This window comes from Parasteatoda tepidariorum, chromosome 5 (genome assembly GCF_982258835.1).
Source record: "Parasteatoda tepidariorum strain Cologne lab strain chromosome 5, Ptep-v5.0, whole genome shotgun sequence".
Classification (NCBI taxonomy): Eukaryota; Metazoa; Arthropoda; class Arachnida; order Araneae; family Theridiidae; genus Parasteatoda; species Parasteatoda tepidariorum.
In genome coordinates, this window is record NC_141759.1 from 6,293,365 (window position 1) to 6,315,450 (window position 22,086).

A 22,086-nucleotide genomic window follows, 5' to 3' on the forward strand; every position below is an offset into this window, starting at 1 on the left:
GGTCTTACGTTTGAAAAAAGAATTAACTTGTCCTATCTGGGAGCAGTCTTCAAGAACGATAATTATTTCACTGGTTTTTAGGTTCTTGCAATATTATTCCAAATCAGTTTTATTTATTTATTTATTTAAACAAAACTGGGTGCCTAGGCCGCGCAGTGGCCCCTACCCCATTCATCATGAAAATTATATACAGTGAATAAAACATTTTGAATTATGTAACAATGTGGTAACATTATAATAAAGTAACTATGATTAGAAGTCTGTACAAACTTGATCGGAGATTTACATTAATTGCCATTGAAAAATGAATACAGCCATAATTAGATGGATATACATGAAATACGAGCTTAATCTGTGAAATTTACATTAATTGCAGTAGAAATTTGGAATTGAGCATTAAAAATTGATGATAGCATATATACAGAAAATCGGGATTAAAAATCATGAAGATTCTACATAAATTTTGCAAAGCCTTAGTGGCGCCATCTAGCATGCTTTAATGATTTGTGGTGGCCATAAAAAATCAAGCCGTTTACTTGAGAAAAAATAAAACAATGAAAAAATTCAATATGACATATTGGCGTTTTTACATAACACTAGAAATATTGATGGTAGACTTAAATTAAAAATAAAGATAAAATATGATTTGATGTGTACAATAATTGATTTTTGAAAAATGAAAGACATAATTGATGAATATAGATAAGTCATACCTTGATATATGATAAAATAACATATTTGGAGAAAATGCAGTAAATATATTTTATCAGAGAAATATTGCTCTTTAAATACAATAGAATTTGCAAAAGAATTTAACGTGCATAAGTTAATAAATATGTATGCATAAATTGGCTATATTATCAGAAAATAATGCAATTTAATTTAACGTAAGTAAAAGTCTGCAGTGAAAAGTTCAGTGAATTTAACTTTAAAGTCTTGAAAATAAAAATGGAACTCACTGCGATTGAGATGTTTCTCCGATGATCCCCCGCAGAAGGCGGAGCACTTCTTCATTTTTGAGCAATTCCTGTAATTCTTTGATTAATGTCACTAATCGGTGAGTAAGTTTAGGCGTCAAATTCGATGTTGCTCGAGGGCTCCTTTTGCTGGGGCGGGTCTCGCACCCAGAATAGTTGGCTGTGTGGCTTTTGTAACAATTACAGCATTTTGGAGGTGTTGTTTTGTCTTTGTTGCATTCATGTGACCTGTGGTTTCCAGCACATTTTACACACCTTGCAGGTGCATTGCAGTGGCTTTGCGTATGTCCATAATTTCGGCAGTTGTAACATTGTATAGGTCCTAGACCTCCTCGAAATCGTTCGATTTTGATCGGAATCTGCTGTATGTTTTTGACATCGAATACTCTATGGTGATTCGCCGTTGATGTTAGGATTATGAGAAAAAGTGGAAGGAGCCGATAGGCCTCTCCCATTCTCTTCTTAAACTGCACTATTTTAAGGGTTTCAATATTGTTTTTCTGTAATTCTGTATTGATGGCATCTGTATCAAAGTCCACAGGCAGGCCCCGGACCAAAACCTTTATAAATCTGGCTTGCAGTGTTATTTCAGGTTTGCTGGGCGGATCCCGTACTTTGTCGGTATCATCCTTGGGTTTTGTTGTCGGAAAGATAGTGACGTCATCGGTTGAGTTATGGTGGCTAGAAGAAAGACAGCTGTTTGTAGACATGAGTGCAGAATTATCGTTAATTGTTTTGACTGCATTTTGCTTCTTTTTTTTCTTCTTTTCTTTGCTGGTGGTTCTGTATTATTGTTAATATTGATGTCCGTGTCAGTTTCCGTATTTGGTGTTGCATTCAGGTTTTCATCTTTATTTTCCATGGTTATGTCGCCAGTGCTTGGATTAGTTTCAGTCATTATTGATTCGACTTGAATGGATTTTTTATTCATCTCCTTGTTTTCTTCTGCTTGAATCTTCCTCTTCCATCTGATGTGATAAGCTGCATTTGTCAGTTTTAGGAAGTAATTGTATTCGTAGTCTCCAGGGTAACTTGATCTTATTTGAATGAGCAGTTTGCTAAGTAATTTATCTAAACGAATCAGCTCCTCTGTATCAAACTGAGTGTAAAACTCGACGAGATCGTCAATATGTTCATGTTCAACTGGTGGAAAGTATTTTTTTGATATCCCGCAGATAGCAATGATTTCTTCTAATGACGTGGATTCTTTGCAATGCGGCGGTGAATTACGACCAGAGAGTGAGACCTTTCCACCACGAGCTGTTTTATGATACGGCATGACTTGAAAAAACAAAATGGCGGGCTCAAAATCCAGACATCAAAAATGGCTAGTTGACAGTATTATCTCTCCCGACTCCAGAATCTGACGAGATCAAAATAAGTATCACTCACCTCGTAAAGTTCAGGATAATCAGCATCAATTCGACATAACCGGCATCACAAGGGAGAAGAGGACATCAGTAGAGCATCACCCTTCAAGACTTCACTGTCGGAACGACTTCCAGTCATATGGTCAGATCGTCACGAACTTCTTAGCAGTCCTAATTTCTCCAAGTCAGTTCAGGGCTGTCAACAGTCTAAGCTTTTTGTAAATATTTTATCGAGTGGTAGCTTTGCTTATGTTTTAATGCATCATGTTTTATTTATTTAAACTAATTTTCCACATCACTACAAATAAATGATTTAATAGTTCATACACAACGACAGTTTGTTCCTGTACTTTTTTTGAGGGCCTCCCTGGCCGAGCAATATCACCCGCCAAACGCTGTGTGAAGCTTGGAGGTGATGGGTTCGAAACCCGCCGTAAACCTGGATGCATTCTTTCAGATGTCCCCCTACTCGACGAAGATTTATAAGCCAGCAAATGTATGCAATTTCAATAAACTAGTACTTTCGATCCAATCGCCCAAGGGTATGCACACATATGAAAGAGTCGATTGATCGCTTAGCTGACAGGCACTCTGAATAATACTTCAATCTTGTACTTTCGTATTGACGCATTTATAATTTTCTCAAAATTACCAGAAATTCTGAAGATTTTCCGTTTTTAAATGTCATCCACTTTATAAAATATTTAGCAGAAAGCGTAGTAGTTGGCAGGCGTGTCAGTTTTGTTTTGAAACGAAACTTTTTTAAACGATGGTTTTTTACACATTAATATAGTATAATCCACAAATCATCGCGAGTGTGTCATTCCTTAGCGTGAGGTTCTAAGATAAACACTCTTATATTTAAAAAGTACAATTTTTAATAATTTAATTTAGAGTATATAATTTACATCTTGATGCAACACTTGATGGTGAGGAATCTAAAGTGAAACTTCCCGAGTGTTAAGATAGTAAAGTCCCGATTCAATTGCGCATGCGTGTGATTGAATCTGGACTTTCTTTGAAAATATTTGATTAAACGGGACTGCGACTTTTCAATGATACTAATTCAATAGTTTCTTAGATAATTGACTTACCTTTTCTCTATAAATAATAATAGAAAATATGCTGAAATGATCCTTCTTTTATTAATGAAACTGGGCATCCTTACACTCAAACCTACCTGTGTACCTACCGAAATACATTGGGAGCTACTCTGGTTCCTTCCGTCTTTCTAGGTATAAGGTTCCATAAACGTTATCTAATCAAAGAATAAAACTGATTTAAGCAATTCAGAAAGACGCAAAATAAAATTTAAAATAATAATAAGTCAAAATGGAAAAGCGCAAAAAGCAGCTGAAACCAAATTTGTCTTAATTTTAACAATTTAGAAGGTTAGAGACATAAATCAAGCAAAAAGAAAAGTTTTTTAAAAAAAGATATGCATGTTAGAGAAAACAGCACTTCATAGGGGGGGACACTGTCTATTAACTCACTGGAGCCCTTCTGTAGTCAGTGGTAATACCAAAAACTGACTGTGTACCGGGGGCACCATAATGCATACATTGAATAAGAAAAAGCTAGTAAAAATTAAAAAATGAAATGTTAATGCTGTAAAAAATTAATGATACGCATGCACAAGTCCAAAGTAAAAAGAGGAAAAATTAATTAACAATAAAACGTCAAGAAATAAGGAAAAAAAAGATTTACAGTTAGAATAACCAAATCAAAATAAAATATAAATTGCCAAATCTTTAAAAAATTCTTTAAAAATATTTATAGTGCTGACCCCTTTTTAAAAACTTGAAAAATAGAGCAAAACATTCAATGATTAAAAATTCTAATAAAGTTATCAATATTTTTCAGGAACTAAATATCCAAAATTTCACATTATAGGCCTATTCATGCGGACTGCAATATCGGTCGAACTAGTTGAACGTCTCTTAAATACTTTGAATTGAAAAATTTTAATTACCATAATTGAAAGGAAAATTATTGTTCTTTAAGGTAATTTTGAAATTCCCAATTGCTGGAAGAAAATATGTTTTATTATTACAAATAAATTTTTTTTAAAAATTTTTTTAAAATTATTATAATTTTTTTATTTTATTTTTTATTAATTCTTTTATTAGTTTATTTTATTCCGTATTTTTTTAAACTTTTATTGTTATTTTTTATATTTAATTTTTATTTATTATTATTGTTTATTTTTATTTTTGTTAATATGTGGGCGTTTCATTTTTAGTTTTTTCTCTGTGTACTTTTGACTTGTGTTTGTGTAACATAAATTTTTAAATGCATTTACATTTCAATTTCAGAATTTTTTTATAGCTTTTTCTTATTTAGTTTATCCATTATGGCGACTAGGGGCACAGTCAACTTTTGGTATTACCACTGACTACAGAAAGGCTTTACTGTGTTAGTGCGTCCCCTGATAAAGTGCTGATTTCGCTAACATACATATCTATAAAAAAATTCTTTTTTTGCTTGATTAGTGCTTCGAACTTCCTAAATTGTTAATTATAAAATAATCCTTAATTGTAAATTATGAAATGTCAGAAATACTTAATACTTTCTGAAAGTATATTTTTGACCAGCAAAACAATGGAAAAGAAGATGGACCAAAATAGCCCCAGCTGTCTTACCAATGTTAAGCATTACTGATTTTAAAAATAGCTCGCGATATTGATAATAAGTACCGATATTAGTTCTTTTGTCAAAATTTATTATAAAAAACATTAGTGCTGTTATTAATTATTTTCGAGAATTGCAATTAACTAACTTTCGTAAAAGGTACAAATTTAAATGAAAAAAATTCTATTGAAATTCTAAATTAATTAATGAAGAAAAGGTACTCATTCGTGTATATAAAACGTAGTAATTTGCCATATTGTTATCGACGTCAATGATGCTTAATCCATTTAGGTAATAGGTACTAATGCTATTATGTTAATTAGCGTAATCATAAATACTCAATACTTTCCAATGTATCTAGGTATTAATATTGTTACCAAGGTAACAAGGTGATGACCAAGGTTGGTACCAATATTAGTACTTTCTATGGTACTATTAATGATACCAAGATTCGTCTGTTGGAATAGGGTTTTACTGTTTATGAAGAGGAGAATTAATTAAACTGAATTATTTTGAAGGGATGAATTTTTAAAGACATTTTTTTGCTTAATCTAATAACATAAAGCCACTGTGAAAGGCAACAAACAATAATTAACGAAACGATTGGATTTGTTTTAGCTTAATTAATTGTGTCAGTACATGTCTATCTGCTTTGTGCTTGATATCGTAGAAGTAATCAATTCTGATTTATTGATAATTTCTTTTTTTTTCGTCCCTCATGAAACGGGTATTCCGCTAGCAGATTATTTACATGAAAAATAATTATAACAGGAATACATATATCAAATTATTTCTTTTTTTCTTTCTAGAAATTTGCTTTTGACAGAGGGATGACTGAAATATTTGCAAAGCGAATATATTGTCCGCCGGATATATTCTACAATCAAATCGTCATGAGTATACCAGAGGTGACTGCGTTTTTATAATTAACTTTTTCATCAGTTTCTTTATTACCAATTTAGCATAGCACTCTCGTATTTATATTTTATTTATTTATTTATTTTTGAAAATTGAAGGTAGCTAAGAACAGTCCGCAAAAAAAAGATATCACCCTGAATAACTTTCGTTCTAATGATCGGATTTTCACGAACTAAGTGTCAATCTTAGCGGTTCCTGGGGGTGACTTCAAATATGCTAATTAATTAATGCTAACTATTTATTAAGTTACGAAATCAGACACAAAACGTACTTTCTCTGAATAAACATATACTTTTTTTTACATATTTGGATTCCTTATTTTCAAAATATAGGGGGTAGCCGCAATCTGGAAAATGTGGTCCCTATAGTTTGGTCAGGCAATCGATTCAAAGTTAGACCCCTTAATGTTAATTTCGCTTTTTGCGTTTTCAGTCATATTTTAAAAACTAATGAAGCAATTCAAAAAAAAATTGCACCCACTCATAAAACTCATTTACCCAACGATAATTTCATGAAATTTTTTTTTTAATTCTTAATTCTTTTTTACTATTTAATTAAAGTGAGGATGAAAAAATTTTGAATTATAAGGTATGGATTTTTTTATACCATATTGATCTACATATTTTTCAATTGAAAAATCTAAAGTTTCAACTATTTTTATGTATTAGAAGATGAGAAAAATTAAAATTAATTATTTAACAAAAAATAATTTGGCGACAATGAAGAAATGATTAAATGGGGCAATTAATATTAAAATGTGATAAACTTACGAGGAACTTGACTGCGCGTGTGTAGCATAAAATTTTATTCATATTTTTTTGCGCTAATAATCGTTTGCTAATCTTTTTTTTTTATTTCTTTCAAACAAACCATAAGATATAATGTTTCTTTTTTAGTCGTCTAAAATTCTATTTGCAATTTAGTAAAGAAATTTGAATAAAACATTTTATTGATTAAAAAACATTTTATTCAACGAATGTCGAGTTCTATAAAAGAATGCTTCTGATAGAATATGATTATACACCAGATTGTGCTTATTTAATGTCATTATTTTTTAGTTTTTAGTTTTTTTTTCCTCAATAACTGATACAATTTCAATAATATACATACGTATGAATAGATTTGGAATAAGATATTTATCAATTTCTTTTTTGTATATTTTTTTAGTATTTCTTTCGAATATATTTTTTATAAATATTAATAAATATACGTAGTAAACATATTTAAGCATATCTCACATCATCGCAAATTTCTCAACATCTTATATATCGTCTTAATCTTAAAAGTAATTTTTTAATCACCTGTCCGGAAGTGTTTCGTAGAACTATTTTACCAACTATTTAATTAAATTTTAACATTTTTAAAAATCTTATTCTTTACCCAATTTATTATTTCTTCTAATCAATTTTTTTTAGTATTTTAATTTAGGTTTTCTTTAAAGTTCCTTTTAAAATTATAGTCAAGTTTTTTTTAAAATAATTATTGTCTGCTAGCTAAGAATAAAACCTTGTTAAGAAATTAAAAATATTCTACTGTGTACAATTATTTAATGCAAAACAGCTGATTATTTACTAAGCATACTATTTTTTTCGAAAAAAGAATATAAATCATTGATTGTCTTTATTTTTGTTTTGTTTCTTGTGATTTCAACATAGATTATCTAAAATGCTGATGTTTTAGAAGTCACTACAAAGAGTATAAAGATACCGAACATAAAAAGCTGTCGAATACGTAGCCAAAATTTTTAAGCGTCTTAAAATATCTCAGTATCTTAAATGTTGTCCTACTATCTTAGTTGTGAAATTAAATTTTTAATTATCTGACCACGTGTGATTCACTAATTATTTCATTATATCTTTTACTCTTTCTTTGTGATTCCATGTAGATTTTTTTCCAGATAATATACTAAACAATTTTGTTTAATTTTTTACTTTAGCACGATTCCCAAGATATTATTGTAGTATAATTTGTTATCAGGAAAAATGCCTTATTTTGTGAAGCAGGAAATGCTAAAAATTGAAATTTGTAAGAAGATTTCGAAGCCTTGCCAATTTTAGAATCATCTGATTTTAAAAAAAATGCAATAAAAAATACGCAATTTCCGAACTTATTTTGATTAAAAATAAAAAATAATAAAATAAAAAAAGTGCCATGAAGGCTAAAACCTTGAATAGATAATGAATTAACCGCCAGCTCTGGATCTGGGTAAAAGCAAGCACTATTCAAGTTTAAATTCATTTACTTTCAAAGTAAAAAACTTTGGAGGTGATGTGTATACAGGCTGTCCACGTTCTACCACAGGGGTTCAAATTTCTAATGGGTCGTTTGAATTGCGCTTCTAAATTTCCTTTCTAAAAATTATTTAACATGAGATCTGATGGGCACTTTTTTTCCCTCGGGAAGTGAATTATGAAAGGGAAGCGGTGATCGTAAAACAATAAAACACACCCCACAGTAACCTTATTCTCTCCTTAAATTGAGAAGATTTCGTCCCCCAATCTTTGGTCGAAAGTGTCACAAGCCCAAACTATAAACGTGAGAACTATTGTGATAATCCATGCTTCGCTTTACTTGCTCGACTTTAAAAAAAATTATTTTTTTTGTGGCAACGAAATTTAAGTTATTTTAGATCAGTATTTTTAATTTTAAGTCATTTTTTTCTCCTCTACATACCATAGTATTCAAAGTATCAAATGAAATGCAACTTCAGCATCTTTCATTAGCACTAGGGTTACGGTCGTTTCTTATATCTCTATCTGTACGAACACATTAAACAGCATTTATAGAGATGCCAACTTACTCCGGACAGCTAATATATATTTTAAAGTGGTAGTTTATCAATTGTGATGAATCACAATTGATAATTGATTGTGATGACTTGGTTTAATAAATTCTATCCAGTAAATTTTTATCCACCACAATTTCTAAATAATTCGTAGGCTTATATAATTCACCACTATATATTTGCAAAATTTACTTAATAGTTATTTACCGTTTTTTTTAATTATTTTTTGTGCCAGATGGTTCATTGGAAACTTAAACATCCACAAAAACCTTAAAATCCCGACTGTCTGTCAGTATATTTACAAGCTTAATGCAGATTTTTACGACAAAGCAAAATATCATCATCGAAATATTTAAATTTGAAAACTTTAAAAAACACAAAAACCTAAGACCAATAGCTGCACACTTCACCTCTGACGCCTCATACCAAAACTACCAGCATACATAAAGATCTCCATCTCTTACATCAATAGTTCATAGCAATAGTTCAAAACATCAATTGATTACAGCCTCAACTACAATACCAGCCTCGAAATCAGCACCTGCTATCTCATGTTGACTATAAATTCACAGCCATCTTTACTACAGCAAGTTGCTTAGAATTATTTTCACTTTTCTTTTCAGTTAAACAAGCAAGGTGCTTGCTCTACAACATCAGTCACCCCAGAGACTCTGTATACAAACTGTTTATATATTTTTTTTTGTCTGTAATTTCATTATGAATAGGATATGGGTCTTCTGCACTGCCCAGTTGCCCAGTTTTTGTTAAAGTTGTAGTTGTAGTTCATTTACGTCGCACTAGAGCTGCTCAATGGGCTATTGGCGACGGTCTGGGAAACACCCCTGAGGATGATCCAAAGACACGCCATCACAATTTTGATCCTCTGCTGAGGGGATGGCACGCCGGCTTCAGTAGCCCGACGACCAGCAAGCGAAGTCGAGCACTTTACGGTAGAACAGTTTAACGAGGACCAATACCGCACACCCTCGGTCCCTACGCAGACTCATCCAAATGGTCACCCACCCGCACACTGACCACGGCCAGTGATGCTTGGCTTCAGTGATCTGCTGGGAACCGTGTCTTAACGATCAGTCCACTGCGGGACAGCTTTTATTAAATAAAGTAAAGTAAGTAATTATTTTGGCGTGTCCGGAGCAGTTGGCATTATATACTATAAGGAAAAAAATGAAAATATGAAAGATATATTTATGAAATATTCTAGTATTTTATTTTTCAGTACTCGAACTAGGCAACTGAAACCTTCAAAATCTAACACTCTGACATCAATTGACATTCTGCGTTTGTTCTTTCTATTATTGCTTATCGGCATCAGTTGTTTATCGCTTGTTTCATTTGAGATAACGATATCGGATAACGGGTCGAAGCATTGTCGGTACATTCCTATTCATTAGTGATGTGATGTTTGCATGTTTACTCAAAATTTTGTCTAAATTACGATCGCGTCAAATGGACGCATATCCGTAGAGATAGGTATACCATAAAGAGAATTTCAATATTTCAACGCTTTTGAAGAAAATAGACTTCAATATATATTTACCTCGATCAATGATTAAAAATCATTACAAGAGATAAAATAAAAATGCAAACGGGTTACATAATTTTCCTTAAAAAATTTGACATGCGTCAAATTGACGTGTCCCGTAAATCTAGTGTTAATGAGATTTAATCTAGTTACGGCAATCTCAAAAAGAAGACTGAGACAAACATCACTCTTTCTAATGATGACGAAGTTAAAACTATTATCGAAAACCTAAAAATAAAAAAAGCACCTGGGGAAGATATTATAAGAGCCGTTCTCAATACAACGTAAATCAGCTGGCAAAACCGTTTACAAGCATTCCCCCTTCGAGACGGGTGAGTCACATACGCTTTGATGCATTATCCGAGTACACAGTTTTAAATAATCCTCGGCGTCCATAAATTAAGGTTGAACTCATTTATTAAACTGAAAAATAAATGACGGAACTCAAGTATTTATTGAAGTATTAATGGGGAGTTTCCTCCTTTTTTTCCTCAAGTATTATTGGGGAAAAAAGGACGAATTTTTCGGTTGTTGTTTAAGAAAATAAAAGTCAGTGCATGTCTTTGCAAACCTACAATTCTCGACAGAGTTATTTATTGCTTTATTTCATTCTTTTAACTTTAGATCACTTGTCGCCACGGCCATGATACTACACTTTCAAAGGGTTTCTTAATTAGTATTTTTGGCCGGGTTTTGGAAGAGCCAGAAATCTATGAGATCGCCAAGGAAAGATTTCCATATTCCATGAAGCCTCCCCTCTTTGTTCAGCTATTAGTCTATAAAGTAAGATTTTTAATTTTTTTCAGAATGAATTCTTCGTCTTTTATTCAGAATGAAATCTGAATTAAGAATGACAGGTATTTGATTTGAAAAAAATATACTATTTTTATAAATTATAATCAATTGTATCTGTCTGCGATCGATTGTGGAAAATTGAGTGCATCTATTTTCAGGTCATTGTACTCCTAAAATTATTAAAAAACATCTTTTAATTTAATACCTTTAAAATTAATATTTTTTAATGTAGCCGGGGAGTCACCCAGCCGAAGCTGCGGATAACAACGAAGAAGGGGGGTCCACCAGCCGTGCATACAAGTTTCCTTTTTTTTCTTCTTTATTTAATCTTTGTTCGTGAGGTTTTGAAGTTCTGGAATTCTACTTCGTATTTGTCTGTTCACTCGTATTTGTAATTGCATTACCCACTAGCCTGAAACTTCTAAATCTAGAACATTGCATCTAAGGGTAATAATGTTGGACGAAATAGTTTCTATTTCATTTTTAAATAAAGAAGGCAGATTCTTGCCCTTAAAAGCTGACATTTCAAGATGGAAAAAGATAAGCTGTGGCACAGAAATCGCTTAAAATAACAAGCATAGCAGAATGAAAAAGCCATACGTCACAGAAGGCGTTGTCGAGAATTCTAATCAGCGCTCTCAAAATCTCTCTTTATAAAATGTAGATGTAAAATTAGGTAACATGCAATCGGGTTTGAATCCCAGGCAGGGCTGTTCGATACGAATTCAGCACCCGGCTCGCACAGACCAAAATATCGTCAGTTGTAGATTGATCATGGGTTAGAGTCCCCTCGCCGTCAGGCTAACCAAGGGAGGTTTTCGTGTTCTTCCTCTCCATGTAACGCAAATGCGGGTTAGCTCACTCAAAAAGTCCTCCACGAAGGCAGAATTTCTCCCAATATTTGATCTAAGAGTTCCTTTGTCTTCTGGATTAGGTTACTGCTACGGAGTTAAACATTGGTAGTTTTAAACTCAAAATTGTGTCTGCTGTTCAACGACGGTTATAAAATAAAATAGAGTTAATTATATTTTTAGTTACAGTTGCCCTCGCGGGGTACCCAGATATCATAATTAGCCTTGTCTACAACAGGTAGATGAGTCTTTCATTAGTATATAGCAGTGTTTCTTAACCTTTTTGATATAATGGACCCCTTTTAAAAATTTTTAAGAAGTCACGGACCACCCCCCTGTGAAAAAAAATAATTGCAAAAAACATCAATTATTAGAAAACATTTAATTTTATTATTTTAATAGTATACAAAGTTTTTTAAATTAAAATTTTTAATGTGAAGGTTGCTGCTGCTTTTCCTTAATTAATAAATTTAATTGGGGGATGGTTTTCGTCAAAGCAATGTGTATATCATGTTCAATATTCAATCGATTTCGATGTTATATTTTTATTGTCACAAGTGTGGAAAATCCCGCTTCGCAAAGATACACAGTAGCAAACGGAATTAAAGCTGCCATAGTTCGATTTACAAGCAATGGGTAGGCTTCCAAACGTTTTAAAAATTAGGAGTAGTCAGCGGACCCCCAAAATATAACTCATGGACCCCTTAGGGGTTCATGAACCACAGGTTGCGAAACCCTGGTATATAGGCTATGGGTGGAATTTCTATCAATAAATGGATAGAGCTTTATTTACCGATTTAGCTTTATTAATTTTTTTTTCTCTATTTCCATGACAATTTAAATTTTCATTCATTATCAGGCCAAGATATTTGACATGCTGGACTCTCGGAATTGCATCGTTCAAATGTTGATATTCAATAGCAATTGAGACGAACGCTTGCGTCTTATAATAATTAAGAGATTTGATTTATCTCCTCTGATCTTAAATCTCCATTCGCTGCATTCTTCTTCTTCGATGTCTGTTGAGTAGTTTTTGATTGTATATAATAAACAAAGCAGTATCATCTGCATAGTAAGCAGTCATTCCATTGACGTTGTCGTTAGTAAGTTATAAGAGTACATAAGATTAAGTATCGGGACTAAAATGTTGCCCTGAGGCACACCTGCCCTAATATTTCAGATATTGAAATAATTATTATTTAATTTGATCCTTAACGTTCGATCAGTAAGATATGAACTGATTGTCTGAATAATATCAGTTGGAATTTCGAACTATTTTAATTTGCCTGTAAAGCCTTCGTATCAAATCAACGCCTCCTTTAACTGAAAGCCTCCACACGACTTCTTATAGGTAGACCGATCAAACCACTATGTAAGTAAACCACTATGCGAAAGTGCCATTTTAATTATGCCAGTGTAAATTATGCTTTAATAAATATACGTTAAAGAAGGGTATACTTTATTAAGTATGCGTAGTTTTCAATTTTGCATTTTATTTCCTTTTTAGCAATTATTTTTGAAAAAATTAAAAATCTTATGTGTAAGCTAATCTTATTGCTAGAATAAATGTATTCATGTCGATGTCAAATAATTCCATTGCAATTTTTCAATAAAACTAGGAGGCTCCGCCCCCTGCTCGCTAACGCTCGCCAACCGCCGAGAATTGCTACGCAATCCTATGTGGTTCACGCCGTAAACCATGGCTCGCTGCGCCCGCTCGCCAATGAACACAATGTTCTAGCACAAAGACATAATATATTATCATCAAAGACATAGTATTTTATCATCAAAGACATAGTATTGTACTTATGTAGAAGAATTCTACCAATGTTCTTATTGACTTTTAAAAAAGTATATTAGCTATTTAGATTGTACATGGTGAAAAATTCAAAACATTAGCTAAATAAGAAACATATTAGCAAAATAAATTATCAAATATTGCTTCACTAATATTCTGCATTTTAAAGCGTGAAAATTCAATGCATAAATAAACGCGAAATATAAAAAAATTCAATGCATTCAATACAAACACTTAAACGTTTTTTAGACTTTAAGGTAGCTCCCAGTAGAAAAATATCAATTCAACAGCGGCCTTTTAAAGCATTCTCACTTCAATTAATTAATTAATTCCTAATTGGGTATAATATAGCCTACGTCACAGGTTGTGTTGTTCCTACTAAATTTGACCCATGAACGGCATTTTCTGCGAGCCTAACTTCAAGCCACAAATAAACAAACGAAGTGTTCGATCGTTCAAATAGCTGCTCGCCAGATTTTATTGCATTATAAAGAAAATGTATTGAAACTAAATACAACTAAATAAACAACAACAACTAAAACAAATAACAACAACTACTAATAACAATAACTAAATAAACAACAACTAAATTCCATTCGTTTAGCATTGCGTCATATGTTGTTCCTACTAAATCGAAGTAGTTGTGTGTTTTTTTCATATTATACCCAATTGAGTTTAAATTAAATATTGTCATGTTTTCAGTGCATGAATCTGAATTGAACAACCTGATAATGCTCACTCTGGTTATTGTTATCTGGTTGCTCACTACGTGCTCTTGCGCGCCGAATCCAACCAATAAATGAAAACTGTTGCCAGCGCGAGAAAAGAAATATCATCGGTTTTATTGATACATACATACGTACGTATTAGCGTTTTATATAATATAGATGTGTTTACTCAAGAATTGACTGCTGTTGCGAGGAATGCATTAATGAAAAATATGCTTTATTAACTATACGTTAAAGAAAGGTATAAAATACGTAAAACAGAATTATACTTTATTAAATATATACTTTAAAGAAAAGTATGCTTTATAAAGCATGCATAGTTTTTAATTTCATAATTTATTTCTCTCTTGGCAATAATTTCAAAAAAAATAAATAGATAAAAATCTTCTCTGTTAACTAAGCTTATCACTAGAATAAATTTCTCCAAGTCGATGTCGAATAATTCTATTACAATAAAGTACGATTGCTCAAGCATGGACTGTTTTTGCAAAGAATGCGTTAAAAAAGTATACTTTGAAAAATAAAGGAAAATTTTTTCTTTCTTCAAAATGTGGAAAATATTTTTTGGTTGACCAAGTAAATTGCAGCTGATTCAAAACTTTACTCTCGTGTTTTTTTGCAGATAGCATATGTTTGTGTGTATGCTCGCCTTTAAAACATTTACTTTTCAGGAATTGTTGACATACACCCGAGGATTAGAAGTCACGAAAAAAAATGTTGAAAACTACGATCTTCCCTTCATGAAATACGAAACTGCAGAAGAAACTTTTAATGCTCTGATGAAATCTTGTTCCGACTTCTTTGAAGTAAGCATTACAACAAAAAGTGCATTTTTTGTATCCCTTATAAGCGTAGTGGAATTCATGAAATTCACAATTAGAACTCAAAAAATATTTAATTTAAAATGTAACGTCTGCTTAAAATGTTTAAAAAATAATTGCGTTCCAAAATATTTTTAATCGTAAAGAATATGATAAATAAATTTTAAGGAAAACATTCGCACATTAATCCTTCATCTAGTGTACTCTTTGCTTAATAGAACAGTCACCTAAATGTTACTCAATTTCTCCACTCTCTACACTTTCCCTCTCTTCGTTACCTTTGTTTCAATAGATCTTGCTTTTTCCCAACATTTAAAAAATAATTACGTTCCAAACATTTTTTATTCATAAAGAATAAGATAAATAAGTTTTGAAGAAAGCATTCGTAAGGTAACCCTTCGGCTAGTGCACTTATTATTAAATAAAACATATTTAATAAAATACTGCCTTGGGGAGAAAGCGAGATTATCCATAGCCCATGTAACGAAGAAGAGGGAAATGTGAAGAGCGGGAAAATCGGGTGACCGGGAGAGCGACATAGTTATGTCGAAGGAATATATTATTTTCGAAAACGATTAACGCGTAATAACTTGTAGAATGAACAAAAGAAGAAGAAAAAATAATGAAAGACTTGAATTACCTATTTTTTAGCAGGTATTAAAGACTCAATGAATCATTGTAAGTATCAAATAAAAATAAAAATACACATGCAGCGCCATCTATATTAAGTTTTTGAACCTTCAATAAGAAAATTATTTGGTAGGGTCTCTTTGGTAGGTGTATATTACTACAATTTATGTTTTCGTTTTTTGGCATTTTAGGAAAAATTTAAAACGATTTTTGATATTTGTTTAAAAATTTGAATTTAAATTCAATTTGCGAAAAAAATGACTGAAATTTTATTTTTATATTAGCAGTGGGTACAATGTCAAAATGTGTTTTCTTTTTTTTTCCAGCCAACCATTCGCCACATGATTTCTTCTGGTAATTCTTCACATTGGAATTCTATTCTTTTCGCCCTTTTAGTCAAAGCAAAAGGATGTGAGTTGATAGGATTTTTATTCTACACCCTTATTAAAAAGCTTATTAAAATAAATGTATAGCAGCTTCTCGTTAAATCGGGAAAATATTGTTAATTCTTGAAAATAATCTCTCTTTCCTCCCGAATCTAAATATTACGTTGACACGTTTGCGACAATTTTTGACCCCTCTCGTCTTTCAGCAAAAATAAACAAATTATTAACTCACTTTACATACGTTTCATTCTCCCTCCCATTTTGTTTTAAATTCGACTTTTTAAAGCAGTTATAAAAATTTGAGAATTTTAGGACTGAATTTGAATGAACTATGAAACTTTGCATTGAATAAAATTTATGCTTTAATTCACGTTATTAAATTTTGAGTTTTAGTTTATTCAAGGACAATGGAGGCAATAAAAACAACTCCCGTATCTTTAATGATTTAAACAAAAACAAATTTTTTAAGTTTAACTTCTCTTTTTTATATACAAATGCAAAGATTTGAGCAGTTTTGTTCCACTTTTTACACTTACCTTAAGATTAAAATTATTATTTTCTTTTTTGACGAATTGTGCAGTTTGAAAAAGCAATGAAAACTTCAACAGAAATCCCTGTTATTATTGAAGGGTTTTTGCTTCAGAATACATTAGTTTTACTGATTACACTTAATTAATTTTTTTGGGAAGAAATTCCGAGTTTACAAACAAGAGTAACATTTTAAATAAAGGAAGTGATATGCAAGAGGGGAATTAAGAACAGTGTTCAGAATTCCTTATGTTTGGTAATGTTGTGTGCTAATTCACTGTTGAACTGAGGGGAAATTCTGCATAAAATAAAGAAAAAACAAAAATGATAAGTGAGAAATTTCCTCCTAATATTTTCATGCAATTTAGTATGATTTGAGGAAAGAGCATATTTTAAGTTTTGGGAGAAAAGTTCTGAAATTGGAGAAATAAAAACAACATGAATTGCTACTTGAATAAATACTTCATTTTCTGCAAATATATATAACAAAAGGATATAACAGTCGTGATGTTTCAAATGCCTAAGAACAAGTACCCATTTTCGAAATCTGATAGGCACGAATGAAAGAGACAAAAGTCATTTGAAATATTAAACGTAAAGTTGCCGAAGAAAAATAGAAAAATAAAAGTGGGATGCAAAACTGAAAAAAAAAAAAAAACAGTTGCCCTGACAGAAGCAAAGATAAAAAAAAAAGAACAAAAATAAAACCGCTGTGGTCGAGCTGGCAAATTGTGGTAAAATGCATTTTCATGCTCTATTATTTATATGATTCCTTTGTAAACGACGTCATGAGTCTTCACCACGTCCCCATGGCGCGTGGAAATGCATTTTACCGTAATGTGCCCCTTTCGGCCACTGCGGATTTTTTATTGTTCTGTTTTTGTTCTTTTTTGTCTCTCTGAGATACTGCGATTATTCTAATTTCTTTCTCACCTCTATTTTTCCAGTTTTCGTTTACAACTTATCGTTTTATATTTTACAGAAATCACTTTTGTTTCTTCTCATTCGCGTATGGGAAGTCTTGAAAATGGGTGCCTGTTTCTGAGGGCTTGAAACACATCGATTGTTGCTTTTGGTTGCATGCTTTTGGATATAGTTTATTTCAGTTGGAATCATCAGACAATGCAGCAGAAAACGTATTAAATTTTCCGCTTACAAACGCCCTCTGCAAACAATTTTTGTGAGAAGGCTCAAAATTGTGTGGGAATATAAAACTGGTTTCTTAAGTGGGTTGCATCACGATGGATTATTTTTTGGCTCACTCATAATCCCAATAGCATAAATAAATAAGGTGAGAATTGCAGAGAGCATATTGATTTATTTCATTTTCCCCTTACAGGTATTGACGCAGATGTCTACAGTGATTTTGGGAAAATATTGGCGACAACATCAGACGTGGAAAGCGCCGAAGTACCATCATCTATGCAGGCGAATATTTATTTATTCTTTTTCTAAATTTATTATTTCTATTATAATTCCAGGATTAATTAGCTAATTGTAATCTCATTTTTAATACAGGAAGTTGCTAACCAAATTGTGAAAGATATTGGTGTGACAAAGTTCAAACACATGACCTTAGAAGTAAGTTTTTAGTACGGGATGTAATAAGGTTGGTTGAAAAAATTTGTTTAGTCTCTTAAATAGTTCGGTGGTAGTTTGCGAAAATTGTCTAATAATATATAATAATATATAATAATAATATATAATAATATATAATATAATAATATATAATAATATATAATAAAATAATATATATATATATATATATATATATATATATATATATATATATATATATATATATATATATATATATATATATATATATCAGCCGGTTTGGTAAGCGATAATATTAAATTATGGTTGTGAAATCATCAAATTTGGTTCAACAATATAATGTTATCTATATATATAAAATTCTCTTGTCACAGTTTTAGTCGTTAAACTCCTCCTAAACGGCTCGACCGATTTTGATGAAATTTTATATGTATACTAGGAGGCTCCGCCCCCTGCTCGCTGACGCTCGCCAACCCCCGAGAATTGCTACGCAATCCTATGTGGTTCACGCCGTGAACCATGGCTCGCTGCGCTCGCTCGCCAATGAACACAATGTTTTAGCGCAGAGACATAATATATTATCATCAAAGACATAGTATTTTATCATCAAAGACATAGTATTGTACTTATGTAGAAGAATTCTACCAATGTTCTTATTGGCTTTTAAAAAAGTATATTAGCTATTTAGATTGTACATGGTGAAAAAATCAAAACATTAGCTAAATAAGAAACATATTAGCAAAATAAATTATCAAATATTGCTTCACTAATATTCTGCATTTTAAAGCGTGAAAATTCAATGTATAAATAAACGTGAAATATGAAAAAAATTCAATGCATTCAATACAAACACTTAAACGTTTTTTAGACGTTTATTTAGCTCCCAGTAGAAAAATATCAATTCAACAGCGGCCTTTTTAAAGCATTCTCACTTCAATTAATTAATTAATTCCTAATTGAGTTTAAATTAAATATTGTCATGTTTTTAGTGCATGAATCTGAATTTAACAACCTGATAATGCTCACTCTGGTTATTGTTATCTGGTTGCTTACTACGTGCTCTTGCGCGCCGAATCCAATCAATTAAAAATGAAAACTGTTGCCAGCGCGAGAAAAGAAATATCATCGGTTTTATTGATACATACACACATACGTACGTATTAGCGTTTTATATAATACTAGGAGGCTCCGCCCCCTGCTCGCTAACGCTCGCCAACCCCCGAGAATTGCTACGCAATCCTATGTGGTTCACGCCGTGAACCATGGCTCGCTGCTCTCGCTCGCCACTGAACACAATGTTCTAGCACAAAGACATAATATATTATCATAAAAGAGATAGTATCTTATCATCAAAGACATAGTATTGTACTTATGTAGAAGAATTCTACCAATGTTCTTATTGGCTTTTAAAAAAGTATATTAGCTATTTAGATTGTACATGGTGAAAAAATCAAAACATTAGCTAAATAAAAAACATATTAGCAAAATAAATTATCAAATATTGCTTCACTAATATTCTGCATTTTAAAGCGTGAAAATTCAATGTATAAATAAACGCGAAATATAAAAAAATTCAATGCATTCAATACAAACACTAAACGTTTTTTAGACGTTTAGGTAGCTCCCAGTAGAAAAATATATATTCAACAGCGGCCTTTTAAAGCATTCTCACTTCAATTAATTAATTAATTCCTAATTGGGTATAATATAAAAAAAACACAACTACTTCCACTTAGTAGGAATAACATTTACCATGACGCAATGCTAAATTCTATGCCACTATCCACATAAATGCCACTATCCACATAAATCAATTATTAATCAAAAATCGAATATCAATTACTTTTCTTTATAATGCAATAAAATCTGTCGAGCAGCTATTTAAACGATCAAACACTTCGTTTGTTTATTTGTGGCTTGAAGTTAGGCTCGCAGAAAATGCCGTTCATGGGTTAAATTTAGTAGGAATAACACAATCTGTGACGTAGGCTATAGTATACCCAATTGAGTTGAAATTAAATATTGTCATGTTTTTAGCGCATGAATCTGAATTGAACAACCTGATAATGCTCACTCTGGTTATTGTTATCTGGTTGCTCACTACGTGCTGTTGCGCGCCGAATCCAATCAATTAAAAATGAAAACTGTTGCCAGCGCGAGAAAAGAAATATCATCGGTTTTATTGATACATACATACGTACGTATTAGCGCTTTATATAATATAGATAGAAGATTAGGGATGCAAGAATATTCACACTAAAACAATACCTTTATGACTTATATAAATTTTTATGCTGATGACAACCAAAATAAGATGAAAATTAATGTGGGAAAACTGGATCCTACCATGTGATTTTCCGGTCAATAAAATTGCACCGACGACAATGGAAAACTGCGACACCATCATTGGATTTTTATATATTCGCGATCGCAACGAACTATAGGGGGCGTTGTTGTATGAGACTAATACCTGCGATTTCTATATGAACAGTCATTCAGTTACTCTAGAGACGTCGTTAATGTAGCACGTAGCATAGCAACGTTTCTTCTTTATTGTGGCTAATTAAATTTAAAAAAAGAAAAATGCTTGATATTCTTTCTTATGCAAACGAAAACAAAATGGTATCTCTTTTTATTAGAGAAGGAATATCCAAAACACATCGGAGAAATATTTGTACATTAACAGAAAAAAATATGTATATTCTTATAAGAGTTAAAACCTAATGCCCGAGAAATAGTATTACTAAATTTAATGATATAACATGAAAGGCCCATTTAAACTTTACATTACTTTAAAAATCATATTACTTCAAAAATTAAAATGAACAAAAAGTATACATAAGCCTTATAATTTTATGAAATTTAATTTTGTAAACAAATTTTTTTGACAACAATTTTAATCAAAAAATTTCAAGTTTCAATAAAAATCATTATTTAGAAACTAAGAAACGTAAAATAAAGAATGCTGACGAAACAAAAACAAAAAAACAATTCTTTTTTGTCGCCATTTTTAGTGCTACGAAAATTCGTCTTTGGGATTTGCCAAAAACAAAACAAGATGCAATTTTATTTTTTCAGGAGGGAAATATTTTACCGAAAAAACGAAAATGTACCAATTCCCACAACATAAAACTTTATCTTGGTAAACGTACGTTTTGGAAATGTTATTTCATTTGGAATCTTATTTATCAGAGTTCATATGGCGATATGATTGTTTTGAATCTATGCTAAACTCCTATCGGCTCATTTTCCACCGAAATCTGATTGACTATTTTGATTTTAAATAAAGTGTTTTATTTTATGAATTGTCGTAAAAATTTTAAGTATAGATTGGCGGCTCTTAAAAACCGCCAAATCTGTAGCGGCGGTGGCGTTAATACGTAAGTACCGAATTTTTATTCCATACTTTTCTGAATCATATTACTTCAAACATTGGAATATACAAGAAGTATACATAAACACATAATGTTATACCATTTAATTTTTAAAAAAAAGTATTCTGAAAACAATTTTTATCAAAAAATTATAAACTAAAAAACGGAAAATAAAGAATTCTTAGGATAAAAAAAACGATTTTAAGAATTCTTTACATTGAAATAAAAACTTTCATATTGTTTCTTTTTTTATTATTCTTATAGTTCTTAATCAGAAGTAAAAAACCATTCTGTAGAGAACCATCATAAAATGAAAAAAAGCAAATTTTTTATTGTAAAAATCATTGCACTTACCTGATTTATAATTCCCGGAGAATTCCAAAATGATAAGTTC

General features: G+C 31.4%; 1 protein-coding gene across 3 annotated transcripts in view; it reads left to right on the forward strand.

Moving 5' to 3' along the window:
- Nucleotides 1–22,086, forward strand: part of LOC107441594 (uncharacterized) — a 137,980-nt gene that overhangs the window by 97,900 nt on the left and 17,994 nt on the right. For all 3 annotated transcript variants that reach the window (XM_087163275.1, XM_087163277.1, XM_087163276.1), the window contains 6 exons: nt 5,788–5,886; nt 10,849–11,007; nt 15,068–15,202; nt 16,174–16,258; nt 18,101–18,189; nt 18,280–18,342. In XM_087163275.1, coding sequence (XP_087019401.1) covers nt 5,788–5,886; nt 10,849–11,007; nt 15,068–15,202; nt 16,174–16,258; nt 18,101–18,189; nt 18,280–18,342 — 630 coding nt within the window. The remainder of the gene's footprint in view (nt 1–5,787; nt 5,887–10,848; nt 11,008–15,067; nt 15,203–16,173; nt 16,259–18,100; nt 18,190–18,279; nt 18,343–22,086) is intronic.